General features: G+C 39.3%; 2 protein-coding genes across 5 annotated transcripts in view; one reads left to right on the plus strand and one right to left on the minus strand.

Annotated features, from left to right (window-relative positions):
- The window catches only part of RPS24 (ribosomal protein S24), a 6654-nt gene extending 6524 nt beyond the window's left edge, over positions 1-130 (minus strand). For 2 of the 3 annotated variants that reach the window (XM_041474717.1, XM_041474703.1), the window contains exon 1: positions 31-129. In XM_041474717.1, coding sequence (XP_041330651.1) covers positions 31-33 — 3 coding nt within the window. In that variant the 5' untranslated portion in view covers positions 34-129. Of the gene's footprint in view, positions 1-30 lie in introns of all 3 variants that reach the window. The other variant, XM_041474709.1, reaches the window with a different exon arrangement.
- A 137-nt stretch (positions 131-267) lies between these two features.
- The window catches only part of POLR3A (RNA polymerase III subunit A), a 30620-nt gene continuing 10083 nt past the window's right edge, over positions 268-20804 (plus strand). The window contains exons 1-22 of one of the 2 annotated variants that reach the window (XM_041474202.1): positions 268-795; positions 1668-1803; positions 2324-2461; positions 2978-3149; positions 4341-4495; positions 5437-5676; positions 6608-6770; positions 6966-7102; positions 7631-7734; positions 8418-8559; positions 9056-9196; positions 10362-10431; positions 11118-11245; positions 11722-11860; positions 13043-13207; positions 13480-13652; positions 14227-14338; positions 15677-15795; positions 17031-17168; positions 18252-18422; positions 19229-19342; positions 20032-20067. In XM_041474202.1, the coding sequence (XP_041330136.1) occupies positions 752-795; positions 1668-1803; positions 2324-2461; positions 2978-3149; positions 4341-4495; positions 5437-5676; positions 6608-6770; positions 6966-7102; positions 7631-7734; positions 8418-8559; positions 9056-9196; positions 10362-10431; positions 11118-11245; positions 11722-11860; positions 13043-13207; positions 13480-13652; positions 14227-14338; positions 15677-15795; positions 17031-17168; positions 18252-18422; positions 19229-19342; positions 20032-20067 (2937 nt within the window). In that variant the 5' untranslated portion in view covers positions 268-751. The remainder of the gene's footprint in view (positions 796-1667; positions 1804-2323; positions 2462-2977; positions 3150-4340; positions 4496-5436; positions 5677-6607; positions 6771-6965; positions 7103-7630; positions 7735-8417; positions 8560-9055; positions 9197-10361; positions 10432-11117; positions 11246-11721; positions 11861-13042; positions 13208-13479; positions 13653-14226; positions 14339-15676; positions 15796-17030; positions 17169-18251; positions 18423-19228; positions 19343-20031; positions 20068-20804) is intronic. The other variant, XM_041474210.1, reaches the window with a different exon arrangement.

Consider the following 20804-nt stretch of genomic DNA (forward strand, 5'->3'; position numbering starts at 1 on the left):
GGGATGGCGGGGCCCGGCCCGGGCACTCACCATGGCTGCAACTGCGGCTCCGGCGACCGGAAGAGAAAAGGATCGACGCCACCCCGCGACCAATCATAAAGCGGCGCGGGGGCCCTTCCGGCAGGGGTGGAGTTGCGCGTGGGGCTGTCCTTTCCGGAGCCGGTCCTGGCTGGAAATAGCGGTGGGCGTGGCTATCGTGTGTTTAATAAGACCCGGCGCGGAGGCGGCTCCGTCCCGCCCCGGGCTGAGCTCAGCTCCGGGGGCGCCGGGCCCTGCCCTGCCCTGCCCTAACCCGCCCCGGCGCTGTGCGCCCTGGGAGTCCCGCCGCCTGTGGCCTAGGGCTGCTGTGGGGGCGCGCGGAGCCATGGATTGAACGTGGCGGCGCCGCCTAGCTGAGGAGTTGCCTGGGGCTCCGGGAGTTGGGTCTCTTCAGCCTCAGGAAGAGACGACTGAGAGGGAGCCTCATTCATGTGCATAGACGGGGAGGGGTGTTGGAGAGCGGGGCCGGGCTCGGCTCCGTGGTGCCGGGGAATAGCCCCAGAGGCGGTGGGCAGGCCATGCTCAGGAAGCTCCCGCTGAACACGAGGAGCAGTTTGTTCGCTGTGCGCTGAGCGCGCGCGGCAGCGGGCGCTCTCTCCGTGGCCGTGTCCCTGAACCGGCGGCGCCGGCAGGGGGCGCTGCGGGCGGAGGCCGCGCTGGGCGCCCCGGCCCAGGCCCCGCGTGCAGCCGCGCGGGCCCCGCCGCCGCCGCGATGGTGAAGGAGCAGTTCAGGGAGACCGATGTGGCCAAGAAAATGTGAGTGGCCGTCGTGCGGTGCCCGCGGGCTGAGGCGGGGAGCAGCAGAATTGCGGGGGACAGAACAGCTGCAGCCGGAGCTGGGAGAGTGTTGGCGGGGAGGGCCGCGGCGGGCACTCGTGGCACGGCCGCTCCGCTTCTAGGAGCGCTGGCACAGGCTGGCTTCTCCCGCACGGGTGGCTGTGCCTGTGTCCAGCTGTGGGGATGCCCAGGAAGGTCGATAAATTCCTCAGGAAAAAAACACCAACTCGCCGTAAAGCAGCCTTATCTTATATAGCTGTTTGAAAATAACCTGTTTCAGCAATGCTGAAACAGTTTATTTTCAACCTAGCCGCTTTTGTATTGTTTTTGAATACTTTGGGGTCCTGAGAAGGGCAGCGAAGCTGGTGAAGGAACACCACCAGCCCTAGGGGGAGCTGGGGTGTTCAGCTTGGAGAAGAGGAGGCTCAGGGGAGACCTTATAATTCTTCTAAAACTACCTGAAAGGGCGCTGTAGCCAACTGGGAATTACTCGCAGGCAGCCAGTGACCGGATGAGAGGGTACAGCCTTAAGTTGTACTAGGGAAGGTTTAGCTTGGACATCAGGGAGAACTTCACAGAAGGGGTGGTTAGGCATTGAATTGTCTGCCCGGGGAGGTGGTGGAGTCACCGTCCCTGGAGGTGCTTAAGGAAAGCTCGGATGTGGCACTCAATGCCATGGTCTTAATTGACAGGGTGATGTTTGGTCATAGGTTGAGTTCAGTAGTCTACGAGGTCTTTTTCAACCCTATTGGTTCTGTGCAATTGCATGTAGATGTGCTTGCCATTAGAAGTGGTTTTGTGTATATACATATATGTGTGCCCATACATACATCTGAAATTTCCTGTCCTAGAAGCCACATCTGTTTTGGCATGAAATCTCCAGAAGAGATGCGTCAGCAAGCTCACATTCAAGTGGTCAGCAAGAATTTGTATAGTCAGGACAACCATCACTCTCCACTGCAATATGGAGTGCTGGACCATCGCATGGTGAGAACCTTTCTTTTGTTTTCCAAACTCTTTCTGGGGAATTGCTGAAGTGGTTAAAGAAAGGTTGGGGTCACTGAAACATACTGTTTGTCCAAAGTAAGTTCGAATGAGGCTTTACTGGAATTTCATAGACTATTAGCTGCACTGCCAGCTACTTTTTTCATGCTTTTGGAGGGCAGGAATGCATTCTCTTGAGGCAGGAAATAAGTTACTTTTCTGCCAGACTGCTGGGACACCCAGAGACGTCACCAAAATGCAGAGATTAATGGGCTGTAAGTAATTTGCAAGAGTTGCCTGAGTCCAGTCATTGGTGTCAGCAGGGGCTGTGTGTAAAAGCCATTTTGCTTATGGGTCAGAGTGACTGTAATGCTGATGTATTGATGTGCTTCTGATGATGGGGAAAAGGAGTGGCTCTGCTACTAGGATTCCTGACTAGCTTATAAACCGTTGTATTTTGTATCTATCCCATCAGTGACAGCTAACTTTTTTTCTCTCTCTGTGTGTTCCTTTCCTCCCGAAGGGAACTAGTGAAAAAGACCGTCCCTGTGAAACCTGTGGGAAAAGTCTGGCTGACTGTTTAGGGCATTATGGGTACATTGACTTAGAACTACCATGCTTTCACGTTGGGTACTTCAAAGCTGTGATAGGCATCTTACAGGTAAACATGATCATGACTTGTTGTCAGTTTCTAGTCTAAAAAAAGGCAATTTTCAGAAAAAAATATGTTTGAAATTAACTGAGAAGGCCAAAATAAGGTTGCATTATTAATCTTTGTGTATATTTTATTTTGTAAAATACATGTATTTAAAGACCAGTCTTAGTGATATTCTGTGTAATCTCAGACCAAAAAATCCCATCTATTACTTTTCTGCAGTTTGAATTAAATATATGTAGAATAATTTGCCTTTCAGAATATCCAAGTAAATCAAAGCTCTGTTTGCTTTATATGAATTTTTAATGCCCTGCAGAGCTTAGCTAAAGATTTGCCTCGTTGACTGTATTTTTCTCATGTGCTTTTTAACGTGTATTCCAATATGTGATTTGGTCTTCCAATCAAGAGAGTGGTATCTCATTCAAAAAAAATGCACTGTGTTGAACTTAAGCTGTAGTTCAAGTGGTTACATCTCTGAATGTGTCTCTTAAACAACTGTGTTTATACATGTTTACCTTTAAGATGATCTGCAAAACCTGTTGCCGCATCATGCTGTCAGTGGAAGAAAAAAAGCAGTTTTTAGATTACCTAAAACGACCTGGCCTTACATATCTTCAGAAGAGAGGGCTAAAAAAGAAAGTGTCTGAGAAGTGCCGAAAGAAGAACACTTGTCCTTACTGTGGGGCCTTTAACGGTGAGTATTGACACGAGCAGTTTGTGAAGTTATCTGCTCTGGTGGTTTTCACCTTGATGGCTGTGATGGGATCAAAATCTTGAATATGCTCGTTCATTGCACAGCTCATGGGTGTTCTCTCTAACGTTCATTTAGAAACAGGTAATTGCATTTTTAAGGCCAGACACATGCTTGTTTGCTTCTCATGTGTGGATACAGACATTTTCCTAGTTGGTTGTATTGTTTCATGTTAGTAACCAATGTTTGATACTTAAATAATGACAAAAAAACCATTTTAAATGTGTTTTTTAAAATATTAGGAGCTATTGGCAGTGATCAATAAGTTCATGTAGAAGCATTGATAGCATTTGTAATTTTGAGTGAGCATCATTTTTCATCACTGAATTAAATTATATACCTTAAGATTATTCCTTCTTCAAGGCAGAGTATTTTTGTAAGGGTTTGTATATGTGGTTTTCAAAATCTGGTCTTGTTTTTTTTCCACTTACACTGATCACATGTTACTGCTGTTTAAGGACTTGGTGTATTACAGATTCATAGTAGCTGGTTAATCCATAACTTGAAACTTCTAACTCATGAAAATTGTGAGTGTTTTGTTGAAATGTTCAACAGCTCAATAAAAGGAGAGCTGCTTTATCATATGTGCTCTGTCTACACATAGGGGGCATAAAGAGTAGGCATTTAGATAAGTTACATGATGGGTCAGAATATTTCAGTGAAACAAGCTGAGCATTTGGACTTGTCTGTGGAAGTTTCATCAATCATGTTACCTGCATGACATGAAAATGTTTATCAGATTTTTCTGATAAATCACTTCCAAAATTACTTCAGAAGATACTGGTAAGATACATAAATGGCACTTCTTAGTCCTGTTTTTAGTGTGGAAACTTCTACTTTAGAAATATCTGCTGTGAATGAGGTGAAGCTGAATTAAAGGTGTGGGCTAAACCACCTACTGCACCATCATGTAGGTACACCAAGCCATCCATATAAAAAGGTATGTCTTGATTGTCCTTTTGTTGTTCTGTGAGTTTAGGAAGCTGGTTAATAAAGCTGATAAAGTTTTAATTTCTTCTTGTGTTCACTGAAGGTTTAGTTGTTTTGGAACTGTAGCTTAAGTTTTGGTGGTGTTTTGTGGTTTTGTTATTTTGAAATAAAATCCCAAGGCAATCCATATGTAATTGCTTGCAGGAACTGTGAAGAAGTGTGGTTTGTTGAAGATAATACATGAAAAGTACAAGACAAATAAGAAAGTTGTGGATCCAATAGTATCTACTTTTCTCCAGTCCTTTGAAACTGCCATTGAATATAACAAAGAAGTAGAACCCTTACTGGGAAGAGCTCAGGTGAATTTTACTATAATCTACATTTTTTGCTAATTTTTGTGCATGAAATAAAACTCCTTAAAGGGCTGCAATGTATCAGCTAAAGTCTTGTGGTGATGCAAGAATTTTGTTTATCAAAAGATACATGAAGAATGTTTATATCCAGTGCAATAATGTTAACTTTGTTAAAATGACAAATTTAGTATATTAGCATGTTCTGGTACACCATTACGTGCCTGTAAAGAAAGGAATGTTCTTGCTGGGTCGTGCTTCTGTAAAAAAAAAGGCAACACAGGTCCATATAAAGTTTCTATGTATATATAGGTTCACTGTTACACCGGTATTAATTCCAATGCACACATTTTTTTCTTCTTAAGAAGTTCTTAATATCGAGAAAGAGAGAGGAGGCCTAATTTGCCAACTTCTTGTTTCATTAGCTTTTCATTGTATGCAGTTCTATTTCTTTCTGCTCTTAGCAAGCTGAAAAGATCTCCAGGTACATACTTGGATAGAAAAAGTAGTGAACGCAGCAGTAGCTGTACTAAGACGAGAAATATCTAGGTAGTACTGTAATCATGTGATTTTTTTGCTAATAAAATGAATACACTGTACTGTAAGTTTGTTGTAGAATATTAATTGAGTTGCTTTCTCTGTTGACAAAGAAATACTCTCCATTAACTCTTGAGACAAGCGAGCAACATGCCAGGAAGTATGAGCAACATGCCAGGAAGTAAATATGCATATATATGGAAAAACTGGAAGGAAAGAACATATAGCAAGTTAACATTTGAGATGCTGAAAGCACTGGTTCAGAATACATAAAGCATAGTTTTGTTTGCATGAATAGTTCTCTATTTGCTTTTGAAAAAGGCTATTTCTGAAATTCAGTAAAATAAGGGGAGGAGGGAAGCATTGAATGTTGTGATGGCTTCTTCTCCCCGTTTTCCCAATGGATTTTGTAGGAAAACTTGAATCCTTTGGTGGTATTGAACCTCTTTAAAAGAATCCCAGTGGAAGACATCCCTCTACTTCTAATGAACCCACAAGCAGGTAAACCTTCAGATTTGATCCTCACACGACTCCTGGTGCCTCCCCTGTGTATCAGACCCTCTGTTGTGAGCGATTTGAAGTCTGGCACCAATGAGGACGATTTGACAATGAAACTGACAGAGATCATTTTCCTCAATGATGTGATAAAAAAGGTGAGTCAGCCTTTGCCCTCTGAGACTATTGCATTCAGAAAGATTTGTGTGGGATTGAATATAGCAAGTGGGTTTAGTGCTTACAATCTGGTGCTGTATTTCTGTGTTGCTGGGCATTTTACTGAAAGATAGGGGATGCTTACTTGAGATGGAACTGGCTGACTGGCTGCTTGCAGTGTAGCACCTGCTGAAGGTCTGCTGGGATTCTTAAGGGAAATGTTTTTTCATTTCAGCTCTGGTCTGTTAACTCTTTTTAAATTTTTCTTTTTTTTTTTTTCCCCTCTCCCATGACTGTCACACTTTTTGCTTAGTTACTTACAATGAAAATATTACACCTATTGATTTGTGTTTCCTTGTAGACCTTCCTCTTTTTTACATCCTCTTTTTTTACATCTTTATGCTTTATTTGTTCCACCATCTGTTCTTGAGAAATCAGGTTTCATTAAGCATTACCATCAAATTGAGACTAAAAGATGATTTGACATTTTATCGTCTTCTCTTAGAAGAGCGCATCTACCAGAATAATACTTGTCACACTTCTCAAAACTGTTCCTTTGTCAGGCAGACAAAATGAATTGAGTGCTAACTCTTCCATGATTGAAAAACTATTAACTACTGATTTTCCTGTCAGTTAAGTTATATTACCTTAAGTAGTTTGGGGAAAACGTGATTTAAAAAAATACCTGATTTTGTGGGCATTTGTTCAAAGCCCATGTTTGTCAAAATATTTTTTTTTTTGCTGGATTCCCTTGTGTTGTGCCTTGTGCTATAGTAATATGCATCATCTTACCAAGTTAATTTCCCTTTTTCATTCCAGTTGATGGAAGTTTCATGATATTTGCAAAGTAAGAGTTACACTCGTAACAGAAAAATTCTAGTTTAATGCATGTTGTTATATTTATTTTCTGAATCGGATTACTGTTTTGTTTAGCATAGGATATCAGGAGCCAAAACACAGATGATTATGGAAGACTGGGATTTTCTTCAACTGCAGTGTGCCCTGTACATTAATAGTGAGCTCTCTGGCATACCCCTCAACATGGCACCTAAAAAATGGACCAGAGGTTTTGTTCAGAGACTTAAGGGAAAGCAAGGTTTGTCTAAAAAATTGCTTTTAATTTTTTTTTTTAATTGAAGCACAAATCTTTGCTATTGCCAAGTCTCCTTCTGCTACTGCTGTGATGCACCTCAGTGCTGTACCTTAAAAGATGTTCTAATGTACTGCCTTAGTACATAACATTTTGAAAACTATTTTTATTTAAAGAGTTTTAACTGTTTTGTTTTGTTAGGTCGGTTTAGAGGCAATCTGTCTGGAAAGAGAGTGGATTTTTCTGGCAGAACAGTCATTTCACCTGATCCTAACTTAAGAATAGATGAAGTAGCAGTGCCTATTCATGTTGCTAAAATATTGACCTTTCCTGAAAAGGTAAGTAGTGTAGGACTCAAAAACTTTTTCTATTCCTTTTCTTTTCCCAAGTCAGACCTCAATGTTGTTTCTTTACTCACTCTAAAAGGGAATGAATGTACTGCATTGTGTTTTGAAATGCCATTCATTGATGCTTCCCCAGATCTCTTGCTGCTGGCAAATAAAGATCTGTAGTATTGGATATAGGCAAGTGCTGACAAGATGTGGTGTAAGGAGTGACATCTCTAGAACTAAGTTCTGCTTCATATTTTTTCAATTCATTCATAGGTTTGTATAAAGGAGTGATTGGGTACTTTGATTTCTAAGTTTCCCTCTCAGATTTTTAATTTAATTTCCCTCTGATATTCTGCTCTAAGATAGGCTGATGTTTTTCTCCTCTGTTCCTTCCTGCAAGTTCCCCTCAGCAGCTGGATGCTGTGTAAGGGGATTGTCAGTTGAGCCTAAAATTAGAGAACACAAAAGCCACCAGTGAAAACAAGATCCTGAAACATGTTCTGCTTGTTTCTGATTGAAGTCTTTATGCAACAGGTGAACAAAGCAAATATTAATTTTATGAGGAAACTTGTCTGTAATGGTCCTGATGTTCATCCTGGAGCGAACTTCATACAGCAAAGGCACACCCAAATGAAAAGGTATCATGCTTATCTGTAATGGTTCACTTCTTATTTCTCCCATCAACTTGTTCCAGTTTCTATGTGAAGGAAGTTTATCTGTGGGGATTAAAATATATTTTTAGAATCTTTCATAAAGAGCAGTAGAAAAAGAATTGTCTTTATGTTCTCAGGTTTATTGTATGCTTTTTTTAAAATAGTCTCTTTCATTTAAACTGAAGTGCCTATACTAATGATGTTGAACTGCAGTTAGATTTATATTTTTATGACTGAGTCCATTTTAGTTGAAATGGAGGATGTAGTACAGACATGAGTGAAAACAGGTGTTTTTGTGCAAGTCGTACTGGCTGTTTTCATGTGAGAGCTAATCTCAAGTTAGTTTATATGTAGGAAGAAGGGGAAATACGTGAGTAAAACTTCCCTGATGCAATTGAAATAAATTCTGTGTATTAACAAATGGACTTTTTTCTTATTTAATGTTCTAATCACTGTAGCTTTGTTGACTAATGTCAAAATACATTCATTGCTTAAAATAGCAGTGACTGATGTTCAGTCCATGCCAGTGTCATCTTCTGTTTATTGTAATACAAATACTCCAGCATTTAATTGAAAAGTTGGCATTATAAACATAGAATTAATTTTTAGTTGTCTTTCTGTTTAGTGTCTGTGTATCTTCTGACTGCATTATTATCTCTTCTATGAAGATTTTTGAAATATGGGAACCGAGAGAAGATGGCCCAGGAGCTGAAGTTTGGTGACATTGTGGAGCGACATCTGATAGATGGTGACATCGTCCTGTTCAACCGGCAGCCGTCTCTGCACAAGCTGAGCATCATGGCTCACATTGTGAGTGCACACAGGCTGGCACAGACAGTGCAGCCTGCGATATCAGGCTCTTGGCCTTGATGGTGTTTCTGTCTTACACAAGCAAAAATAAACAGCTCCTGCTGAAACAGTGTGTGGAGCGAATATGAATGCAGTGCATTTGTGCCTGTGCATGGGAATTGATGTGCACCCAGGCAGGATGCTATATGCACACTTCTTCCGAGAGCCATAATTGACCTTGCTGTCTCTTCTTGTGTGAGCACTTCATTTTTGTGGAATTAATGTGATCTCTATAAAGCATGTTGTCTTATGTGCTTTTTATAAATACTTCATAATGAAAATTATTAGCTACATTTCTATAATACAATGTGAATACAACTCCTGTCAGTTCCTGTTGAGTTAAATCCTATCATCAGGAATTTTTATTCATGTTTGTAATATAAAAAGGAAGCACTTGAGCATGGCTTTTTTTAGCCATGCTTGACTGTGTGTGCATAATTTTTTTTTCCTTTTCCAGGCTAGAGTAAAACCTCATAGGACGTTCAGGTTCAATGAATGTGTCTGTACGCCATACAATGCAGACTTTGATGGAGATGAGATGAACCTTCACCTTCCTCAGACAGAAGAAGCAAAAGCAGAAGCACTTGTTTTAATGGGGGTGGGTAGATAAAATGCTCATGTTTGGATTTTGCTGGTGACAGATGGGCTGAGCCCTTTAGTTCTTAACTTGCCTGTGGAATCTGAAATACTATTCAGGTTACTGGGTGTGGGTAATTTACAACTTTAAAGCTGCCTGAAAACTCTGCAGAAGGGACTTCAGAATAAATTAGGACTGTTACACCCTGGTAATCTAATATCTTTATGTTTTTAACATCTGGGGAAAATGTAGTGTAGGTAGATGTCATCTGTATGCTTCTGCCTGACTGTCCTTAGAGATTGCTACCAGGCTAGCTAGTGGCTCTGTTACCAGCAGCTCCATCATCTGCTTCTGGTCTGACAGCCTGGGAATTGCAGACAGATGGACCAGCTGGAAATGAGATGGTGATACTGGGCTTGTACTGGAGAATGCAGCTTCCCCGAGAAGGCAGGAGGGAGTGGGCTCATAGAGCAGGGTCAAAAAGGGAGAAGGGAGGGTAGATAAACTGGGATCTGATGGTTGCAGGCTTTGATCTGTGGTGTGAGTCAGTAGCACCAAGCTTAAGGTTTACCAATCCATTGCTCCTTTAGGGTTACCCAATGCTACTCCTACTTCAGGTGTACCCATACAATTGTTGGTTGCAACCTGTTGGAGCTCACTGAACTGACTTGTGAGCTTAAAAAGAACACCCCCAGTGTATGATTCAGGTTGATGTGGAAATGGGTTCAGGCAAAACTGCTCCACGGGGTGATCAACTGGGGCAGTAGTTTGAGTAAAACAAAAGATTGGGGGCCAGAGGTGGCTTGACTGTTATCCATCAGGAGGGATTACACAACTTGCAGTGTCCCAGTTGATCCCCTTGTCCTTTCACCTGTTCTCAAAGCTAGCTTGTCTTCCCTTCCCAAAACTCATCAAGTTGTTAGCCACTTCTTTGGAAACAGAATATGTAATTTCCAGTAACTTTTCTCAGACTATTACTTAGCCGTCAGTAGATGTGCATGGATGGAAGTGAACTGAAACTTCTGATTTCTTTTTTCCATCTTGTTGTAAAGATGCTGTAGTTCGATTTAGAATAAGCTTTGACCATTTCGCCATAAAATAAATGTCTTAAATGGTAGTTTCCATTTTGAATAGCCAAGGGAATACCAGTGTCTTGAAATGCATAATATCTTTTTGTGTCATGCAGACTAAAGCAAACTTGGTAACACCTAGAAATGGAGAACCTCTTATTGCGGCTATTCAAGATTTCCTCACAGGTGTGTATGAGCTTATTTCAGAGCTGTGTGATCTAACAGTTGTTCCTTCAGAATCACTTCCCTTTTTCAGATTTTTTCTGTATTAATTAAAAACTCTCCTTTCACAAGTCCAAGTGACATTATTAAATAAGGCCCTTGTTTTCTTGAAATATAATGATGCCCTTAGAGTAATTCCTGATGCTGTCTACCTTTGTAGCTGCAGTTATTACTACCTTTGAGTGTATTTTGCTGTGTTTTTCTGCAAATGAGTGTTTGAGATCTTTCTCTGCATTCAGCAGATAGTATAAACTGCTTGTGATTATGATAGAGGCGTTGATTTCACTCAACAACTATTAGCTTTAGCCTACAGTATGTACCTTCAATGTCTTTAATTTTTTGGGAAATGTTCAATGAACATAAGGATGAAAGTGTACAAAAATAAATGCCAGGGCCTTATTTCACTGATGAAATAGGGTCTGAGATCAAGAGAGTAGGTTATAGAATTAGACTGTTCCAAATTTTCAGGCATTTAGTGTGGAGCCATTAAAAGAAAATTCTGGAAAGAATTTACAACTAAAGCTGTCCAAACTATTGTTTTGCATAATAAGTAGCTGATCAGTATTGGAATGCAATAATTGATGCTGAGTATGGAATGGCTTTCAAATTGAATCTAAATTTAGTTTGTCACAATACTTTTTTCATTCCAGGTGCTTATCTTCTTACATTGAAAGATACCTTTTTTGATCGAGCCAAAGCCTGTCAAATTATTGCATCTATCCTGGTTGGCAAGGATGAAAAGATCAAAGTTCGTCTTCCACCCCCAGCAATTCTGAAGGTGTGTCAAACTATTTTTTTCATGTTACTAAGACTTTCTCTATTGTGTGTTCTTGACCCATAGTGATGTTACATGAATCTTTCAACTCCTAAAGTTTTAAATCAAAGGTACTTTATAAAGAAGTAATTATGAATGTTGCAACGTCTTTCAGAAGTAAAATGACGGCAGCATCTTTGAGGTTTTTTGCCTTTTCTAGTCAGAAAGGGGAACATGACAGTAAGAGGGAGCAGTTGTGCACGTTTCTCTGAGTGTGTGCAATACCCTGTTGTAAAGGATAACCATTCAGCACCCAGGGGGTTCAAATCTAGGAAAGAGGATGTGTTTCAAAGGAATGCTACTATGCATTTCTACAAGTATGATTCTGTGTAGACATGCTCTGTCTATCAAGCAATTTTACAATTAAATGCTTGCTTACTCTTTTTCTGTAGTTGTACCATAAACTTGTAATTGTTTTTTTCTCCTTCTGTTTCTCTCAGCCTGTAACACTCTGGACAGGAAAACAGGTTTTCAGCCTCATTCTCAAACCCAGTGATGATTGTCCTGTAAAAGCCAACCTACGAACAAAGGGCAAGCAGTATTGTGGCAAAGGGGAGGACCTGTGTTACAATGATTCTTGTGAGTGACACTTGTAAAGCCGTGTTTTGGAAGTCTTCAAAGAAAACATAGAAATTATTGAGCTTACTGTAGGCGTAGAAACAGCACTTTACATAAGTGTTCTTGAAATGAAAAATAAAATCTTGCTGTTTTTCTTGAGAGTTGAAGTCTGTTTTCTTAAACTAAAATGTCTTTTGTATGATGCTCAGTTTGTCATGATGCTAACTTATTGTTTGAAGGCAATATAGAGGAAAACAAAGCTTAGGAAGTGGCTGTTCAGAGGGCAAGTGAAAAAATTTAGTCTCTTGACAGGGGGTACTAATGCAGGGATTAGAAGTCAAACACTGTAAAGAGTTAGAATATGCAGGGAAGATAAATCACTACGATATCAAACCATCCATGTCCTTCCAGTTAGGGATGTCAGTGTCAGATGGAATGCAAAGGACCATGGTTGAAAAGGCTGTAGGAGATGAGCAAGACTTAGAATTAATTTAACATTCGTGTGGTGACTGTTGGAAAGGAACTTGAGCAGGCAGGCTTAGGCTGGTTCCTTGCTGCTCACAAGTGTAAGGTGAGGAGCCATTGATTTACACTAATTCTGTCATGCAATGTTGCCTCAAGAAAGAATTTTCCAATTAACACTCAAGTCCTCTCTACAGATGACTGAGTGATTTCTGTAGTTGAAAGGAACACTCTGTGCTATGAAGTCGGTTGTGAACATGGTGGAACAATTTTTTTAAGTCTCTAAATATTGTAGAACAAAAGGCCACAAAGCAATCCTACTCACACTCTTGTGAACATAAGACACTGTCTTTATTTCACAGTCTCTTAATTTTAGAAAATACAGGAAGAGTCCATTTTCTGAGTTTAACAGCAGCACATAGTATTGAAAACTTGTAGATTTTGTTGTTGGCTGTGTTCAGTTCTCTGAAAAAAATGCATTTCTGAAGATAGTGTAATTCTCTTCAGAAAGTTCTCTGCAAATTCTCAAAAGTCTCAAGAAAACCTGGATCATGTTTTGTTTTGATGTAATAAGTGATAGAGAAGAGACTTGTGCTTCAAGAAGATGATACCTAAATTCACATTGAAAATACTGAGCATGGATAGAGCTTTTATTTAAAAATTTTTCTGTAAGTGATTACTAGTGGGTAGTGTATGTTTTAGAAAACTGGTGAATTTTTTTTTTTGCCTTTTCATTTCTAGATGTCACAATTCAAAACAGTGAGTTAATGAGTGGCAGTATGGACAAAGGAACACTGGGGTCAGGATCCAAGAACAACATCTTCTACATCTTGCTGAGAGACTGGGGCCAGGTGGAAGCTGCAGATGCCATGTCACGTCTGGCCAGACTTGCTCCAGTCTATCTTTGTAAGTACATTTCCTTGTAAAATATACTTTAATGCAGAAATAGTGAGCAAGCAAGATTTTTGCTTCAAATATGACATACTGTGCTTTAAAAAAAAGTAAGCTTGTTTTGAAGGTGGGAGACAGTGAAACTATTATTATTGTGGTTATGAAGTGCTTGTGATGGTCACATGATGGGAGGCAAAATTGCGAGTTCCCAGTAATATTTCCTGGGTTTAATTTGTTTTCTCTATATGAAATTGAACTATCAAAATTTATTTTCTTTTTAATAATAGCTAATCGTGGCTTTTCAATTGGAATTGGTGATGTAACTCCTGGGCAGGGCCTGCTAAAAGCTAAGTATGAGCTCCTGAATGCTGGGTATAAGAAATGTGATGAGTATATTGAAGCTCTCAACACTGGCAAGCTACAGCAGCAGCCTGGTTGTACTGCAGAAGAGACACTAGAGGTAGGCTTCACAAATATATTTTTGTGCGTTGCAAATTCTGCAGTTGTCTTCTGAAACCTAAAAATACAGGCAAATGCAGTCCCTAGGCATGTAACTTGAGCTGAGTCTGTAAAGGTTTAAGATGTTTGTATGCATCTAAAAATGTTAGTTTAACACAGAACAACTGAAATCCTCCAGGGTGTATTGGGGTGATACAAGAGAATAAAATTACACAGGTAATTGGAATGAAGTTGATGACATTGATCAAGATTTTCGTGGTTATCTTCCATGCAGCACAGCATGACTTAGAGCTTAGTCCAATGCTCAATTTAGCTGATGTGTTTGATGCTGATAAGAGATCGTCATATTCTTGGATAGCCCTGTCTTACCACAATAAAAACATTTTCTTCAGCAAACTGGAAGTTAGGCAAGCTGAAATTTAAAATTGTTTTACCTGAAGCAAAAACTGGCTTTCTTTGTCTTCAGTGTGTTTTGAATTCCGTTTTACTACTGAAGGTGTTGCTGGGAGTGATAGAGTTCTGTTTGTGTAAATGTTTTTTAGCCAATTCTGAACCTCTGAAATACTGTATTTCAGGCCTTAATCCTTAAAGAACTGTCTGTTATCAGAGATCATGCTGGCAGTGCCTGTCTCAGAGAACTGGACAAGAGCAACAGTCCCCTGATCATGGCTCTCTGTGGTTCTAAAGGTAGGGACACTTGAACTTGACATGTAGGTTGCTCACTTTTTCACTTATGTGAAACTTACTTGTTCCATCTGTATAGCGTTTTTATACTGTCAGTTGTGCAAGTTCATGTCATAGCTGTTTCAAGTGGCTCGGTAAGTACAAGTTGGGTTTTTAGTTAAAATTAAACTGATGTTCTGCTATATATGTGTCTGGATTTTTAGTACAAGTTGCAAAACATCTTGTTGGAACTGCAGATGTTCTTAGGACTTAATTACTCAGTGAAAAGTTTTCAGTTGTGTTTCTACTTCAGGTATTTAGATCACACAGAAAAATCAGCAGTTAATGATACATTCAGAATTGGCACTAACATTTTGTAGAATCATGGAATTATTTGGAAGGGACTTTAAAGATCATCTAGTCCCAACCCTCCTGCCATGGGTTGGGATACCCCCTACCAGACCAGGATGGGGCATCCACAGCTTCTCTGAGCAACCTGCTCCAGTGCCTCACCACCCTCGTAATAAAGATTTTCTTCCTGACGTCTAACCTAAACCTGCCCTCTGACAGTTTAAAGTCATTCCCCCTGTTCTATCACTACCTGCCCTTGTGTAAAGTCCCTCTCTGCCTTTCTTGAAGCCCCTCTTTAGGTACTGAAAGGTGCTATAAGGTCTTGAATTTTTGTGTGAGTTTTCATTTGTTTCCTTTAAGAATTTGAAGAAGTCACTTTTGCCTTTTTTATCTGTCTAATAATTTGTGGAAAGCCTCACAGTGACATGTTGTGTTCTAAAGAAATACTGAAATCTAAGACAAAGAATATATTAAGTGTGTAGTTTTTGTGGGGGTGATGGGGAGGCATTGTTTGCAAACATACTCAGCAAATACAACTTCTGAGTTAGTGACTTAATTCTCTGGGACTTAATTTGTTCTAGGAGTCCTGGTAGACACTTGAACCCTTTATGAAAAATATTGTTGAACTATGTTTATTTAAGAAATTGTGAAGCAAAATATGTGGGTTAGGATCATGGGCTGTGTACAACATAATCTGTAATAGACCCCTAGATAATATAACAATGGGAGCTGAATAATGGCATGAATGTCTATGACCCAAAGGAAGAAAAAATGAAAAATTGTTGGCTGTATCATAGACTGAAGTGCATAAATGCACTTAAGACTTTGCATAAATGCTGAAATTAATAGGACAAGTAACAGAAAAGCTTCTCTAACTCTTGCAGTTCTGTTTTGCTGAGCAGTTATGAGGCTAAGTAATTCACCTTCATGGAAGTGAAGATGGCTCATCAGGGAAGTAGTATATTCCTCATTGGTGAGTGAAGGGCTTTCTTTTTCTTTCTGTCTTTTCAGGCTCCTTCATTAACATATCCCAGATGATTGCTTGTGTAGGGCAGCAGGCTATCAGTGGGTCCCGTGTTCCTGATGGGTTTGAGAACAGGTCCTTGCCTCACTTTGAGAAGCATTCTAAGGTAATTCTGGGTGTTTACAACAGACTGTGAAGGAAAGTGAAACAAGTTTCCTTAAGCCATTTTGAGGGGAATGCATGATGAAACATGTTGTCATGATATGCTGAAGGAAAAGGATCATATATGGTCAGTGTGAAATGTTTTGTGTGATTTGGGAGTTAACAACAGTGTTCTGAATTGCTGTAGGATGTCTAGTTAGCTTGACTTTTTACAGCTAAGCCTTGCTTTGACCTTTCTAATTTAGTAAAATTGAAGTGAGGTGATGATACATTTTTGGTTCTCTTGAGAGTCCTAAAAATAATTTGTTAAAGTTTCTCACTGGTATTACGTTTGACTGCACTAATACTTTCCAGGAAAGCTACTGAATGTGTGTTGGTGTCTTTATAAGCAGGTGAGAACATGCCAGATAAATAATTCTGATTATTCTTTTTCCACCAGGATAGGTACCATGGGTTACTCTGTGTTTCATGTTGCAGTCCTACATGAAGCAATAATGACTCTCAAGCGCTTGTTAATATATAATTCAGTGAGATTAATTTCTTTTTAAGTGCTGTTTGAAATCTAATGAACACTAGCAAAGGTTCTAGGTATGAGCCCATAGTCTAGTTTGTGTGCTAGCCAAGTGTCAGATGGTAGCTATGACACTTACATGTGACTAAATGTCCAAATTTCAACTTCTGACTTCTGTAACATACTGAATAAGTAGAAAAAGAAACAATACTTAATGGTTTAGATGAGAAGATAAAATGTAGCTCTAGCTTTTTTTCTGATTTAGAAAGCATTACCTGTTAAATAACATTAAATAACAACAAAAAGTGATTTTTTTACTTGAAGGGATGCCTGCGAAATTTTCATTGGCAAGAACTTTCCTCAGGGGTGAGGGCAAACCATTCCAAAAAATTAATTTTTGCATTCTTAATTGCAGTTTCAATTTTTGCAAGTTTAATGGAAGTGTTGGTGTAGTGTTAGGAAAGAATAGCTGGAGATGCGACCAGGAGGAAGGAGCAACTCTAGTAAATTAGTTTGGAAGAACTAGGCAAGGATTTCTGAAACCTTTATTCAGGTCTAAAATACAAATATGGAACTTGAGAGCTAAGCAGAGCTGAGGTCATTGTCCTGTGTTGTTGGGGGTATTGGCTGACTTCCAGAAAGAATTTTGATGACATGCACCATGTCTTTCTGTAACCTACAGAACACACATTGCATTTTAATTGTGTTTTTCCTACTCTTCCCTGCAGCTCCCTGCAGCAAAAGGCTTTGTTGCAAACAGCTTCTATTCTGGGTTGACTCCCACTGAATTTTTTTTCCACACAATGGCTGGTCGAGAAGGTCTGGTTGATACAGCTGTAAAAACAGCTGAAACTGGGTATATGCAGGTAACTGTCAGCACAGTGAGGGTTTTACCAGTCTGTGAAGGTGTGCATATTTCTTATGTTCATGTTGAGGTGATGGATCAGGGAGAAGTGCAAATGTTGTGTGTTTTCAGTGTTAAAGAGTAATTTATACTGGGAAATAAATGTCCCTCCAAAAAGCTTTTTGCTGTTATGTGCAGTCTTAAGATTTCTGTTCCAACATTTAAGAAGTATTTAAATTATAACCCTCTTCCCAGTGTAACAGACAGTAGAAAAGCCAAGATAATTTGGGGCTGGGAGCACATCCCAAGATACACAAGTAACTGTGCAAAGACAGAAAAAAAACACCTTTTGGTATGCATGACTAATTAGACCATTTGTCTCCAAAACTAATGGAATAATCTTGGCATTTATTTTATCTTACCTTTTTTCTCACCAGTGAGAAAAAAAAGCAATTTATAGTCTAGTTTAGGTGATGTGATTTGCTTTCATGAAACAATGAAGTCCATCTTTCAAGTAAAAATGTTTTTAACCTAAAATGTTTCATAGCATGCTTTCTTTTTGGGAATGCAAAGATGGTAGTGAAGAGATTTCCCAATATAAGGAGTTAATGTAGGAGAAGCAGATAACCCAGATAGAAAAATGGCTTTAGCAGGTGACCTCTTTGGTTTTTCTCAGGGAAAACAATCATTGAGTGATTCTGCTTTCATATACAAAAAGTATTGTGTCCCTTGAGAAATAAATCTGCTTGGAAGAATATGAGTGTTATGTCAAAAAAACCCACCCAAATAAATCCCTTGAACTACAATAGGTTTTTGCAGCTTAGCCTTAAGTCATTAGCTTTTCTATACAATGGAATTCTAAATGTGGAGTATTGTGTTGTTGCATGAAATGTTATTGACTTTAATGTTCTGTGGAATGTACAGTAAAGCCTGAGGAGAAATGTATGATTTTAAGTAGGTTTTCATGCCTGCTCATCACTGTCAGATTTATTTCCTGAGTCTGGTTTCTGTACTTCTTGTATTGCAAATCAACAGCTGTTTTTGAAAAGATCCATTTTACTTTCCTTGTACTTGTTTTTTTTTTTTTTTTAATTTTTCCCTTCAGAGACGTCTGGTAAAATCCCTTGAAGATCTTTGCTCACAGTATGACTTAACAGTCAGAAGTTCTACTGGTGACATTATACAGTTTATTTATGGAGGAGATGGCTTGGATCCTGCAGCTATGGAAGGAAAGGATGAACCACTGGAATTCAAGAGAGTTCTAGACAATATCAGGGTAAGAATTGCTGAAATCCATATTGAAAGTGTGAAAATACTGTTAAGCATGGAGAAGACAGTAGTAAATAATGGGGAAAATAGTTTCACTGGAAGTATTTACTTTCAAACTGCTTTCTTTGAATGGTCCTGGTAAATCTTTCAGGATGTGTATTCTAAGAGTAATAGGTATTTTTTCCAGTGGAACAGAGCAGTTTGTGTACAGAGACCAAACTGTGTATAAGCTGTGAAAAGTAACATTCCTTTCTGTGCTTGAACTTAGTTTTATGGCCTAATATCCAACTCACTAGATGAATGACTACTGGCTTATTTGGGTGCTAGTTTGGTACATTGCACAGATTAATTCTCTATTAAATCAAGACATGGATGTTGCTTGAGTTCAGCTGGCTGGTGGTTGATCAATAATATTGTCATGCTTAAAGACTTGTATTGTTCAGTTTTGGTTTTGTGGTTGGTTGGGGTGTCATAACCCCCTTCCCCCTGAAAAAAAGCTTTTTGCTGAAGTGACTGTTGAGATTTCTGTCATACGAGTGTAAAAAATGGGTAGAACTAGAAATGTCTGGGTGTATACCTTCAGATTTGCAGAAATAAGTAGGAGTGGATGTCGTCCTTGTTTCCATAGTAGTCTAATCTATAGTATAGTAAACCAAAACCAACCAAAAAAACCACATTAAAGAAACTACAAAAAGACACAACCAGAAATAAAGAATGCTGTTTTTTAGTTCTACGTATCTGTGTTCTGTGTCTTTGCAATGGAGCTTTTGTGCCTGTGCTGTCTGTGGATAAGTCGTGTTTTTTCCTCTGCAGGCTGTCTATCCGTGTCGGAGTGAACCAGCCCTTAGCAAAAATGAATTGGTGTTAACATCTGAGTCCATCATGAAGAAGAATGAATTTCTTTGCTGCCAAGACAGTTTTTTGCAGGTAATTATCTCATTTCCTTATCACACTGTGATTAACTTTTCCTTGCGATTTAAGAAAAGGACTTCAGCCTGTCTGGAGACTACTTACATGGCTTTTAAGGGTGAGTGAAGGTTTACGTGACTGCTTGCACTCTGAATTGTAAAATTCATTTTGTTTGAAAGAGCATCGGGAAATTTGAATATTTATGAGAGCAGCCATTCTCAAGATTTCCTTGAGAATCACTCATCAAAACTGTAGAATTAACCTGCCTGTAGAATTAACCTTACATCCATATAAAGCTGTTACCTTGATGAACCTTTTGATTACTGGCAGTGATGGAACAAGATTTATTTTATGACCTGTGTTTGAAGGGTTTCTTTGTAATAGATCAGTGTTTCAGAGCACAAGGTAAACCTGAATTGCCCTTCCATGGATAGAGTCAAGTTGAAAAATAGTTATATCCATATTTGAAATATGCTGTAAATCTTGACTGCAAGTCTGAAGGAAAAGAAATCAAATAATATTAGAGTGGGTGAATAAAGCTGTTATTTGAAATATACGTATTTTACATCATATCATGAAAGTTTAATTGTTATTAATTTCAGAAGCACAGATATGGTTACATCATATTAGTGGTAATTAGCTTAAGATTTTTAAGTTTTAGATAGTTACATTTTCTTCTTTCCTTTTTTTTCTGTTCATCCTTGAAGACATTAACTGAGACAGGTTATGAGAAATATAATGAGGTAATTGTAGCATGTGTGTGCACTGTGTGAGCATTAATGTTAGTGCTTTTTAGCTGAAGATGTGTGTATAGTGCTAAAGTAATTGATTAGCATATATACATTACTGCTTGTTAAATTATGGCATAGATGTTCATCACAATTATTTAACTTTCTTACTGTGAAAACTGTGACATGTTAATTAATAACCATTGCTAAATTCAAGGATTTTGAGGAAGCTTTCTTTCAGTACTTGACACTTTTTCCTAAAAGTTGTTCTTTCCATCTCTAGGGATATGAGCATGTTTTTCTGGTGTTTTCCTTTCCCTTCCTCCACTTTTCCATTCCAGAACAGAGATGCTTCTTACTGCTGTTATTTTAGTCAGAGGGTCCTCTAATGGGCTTATCCACTCCAGTCCAGAACATAGTGTGTCTAAATAGCCAAAAAAAAGTCATTGTTCTGTGTTTTTTTTGAGATGATGGAATAGTAATCTGGGAATGTGGTGCAAACACAGAAAAAGCTCAGCACACAGCCAGGCCGTGCTGTCATATGCAGAGCTGGCCTACTGGATCTGCCTGAAGTGGAGCAGGTTTTGGCTGAGTCTCATGGCATTGCCTGTGAATTCCAGTGGCTTCTTCACTGCAAGGGTTGCCATGCAAGCAGTGCTTCTGGTGTGTAGATGACCCCATTAACCTGGCTGCTGGGACGCCTGACCAAACCCTGAACTGCCTTTTCGCCTAAACAGCAAGGAGGAGCTGGC

This window comes from Pyrgilauda ruficollis, unplaced genomic scaffold (assembly GCF_017590135.1).
Source record: "Pyrgilauda ruficollis isolate IOZ18807 unplaced genomic scaffold, ASM1759013v1 scaffold11, whole genome shotgun sequence".
NCBI lineage: Eukaryota > Metazoa > Chordata > Aves > Passeriformes > Passeridae > Pyrgilauda > Pyrgilauda ruficollis.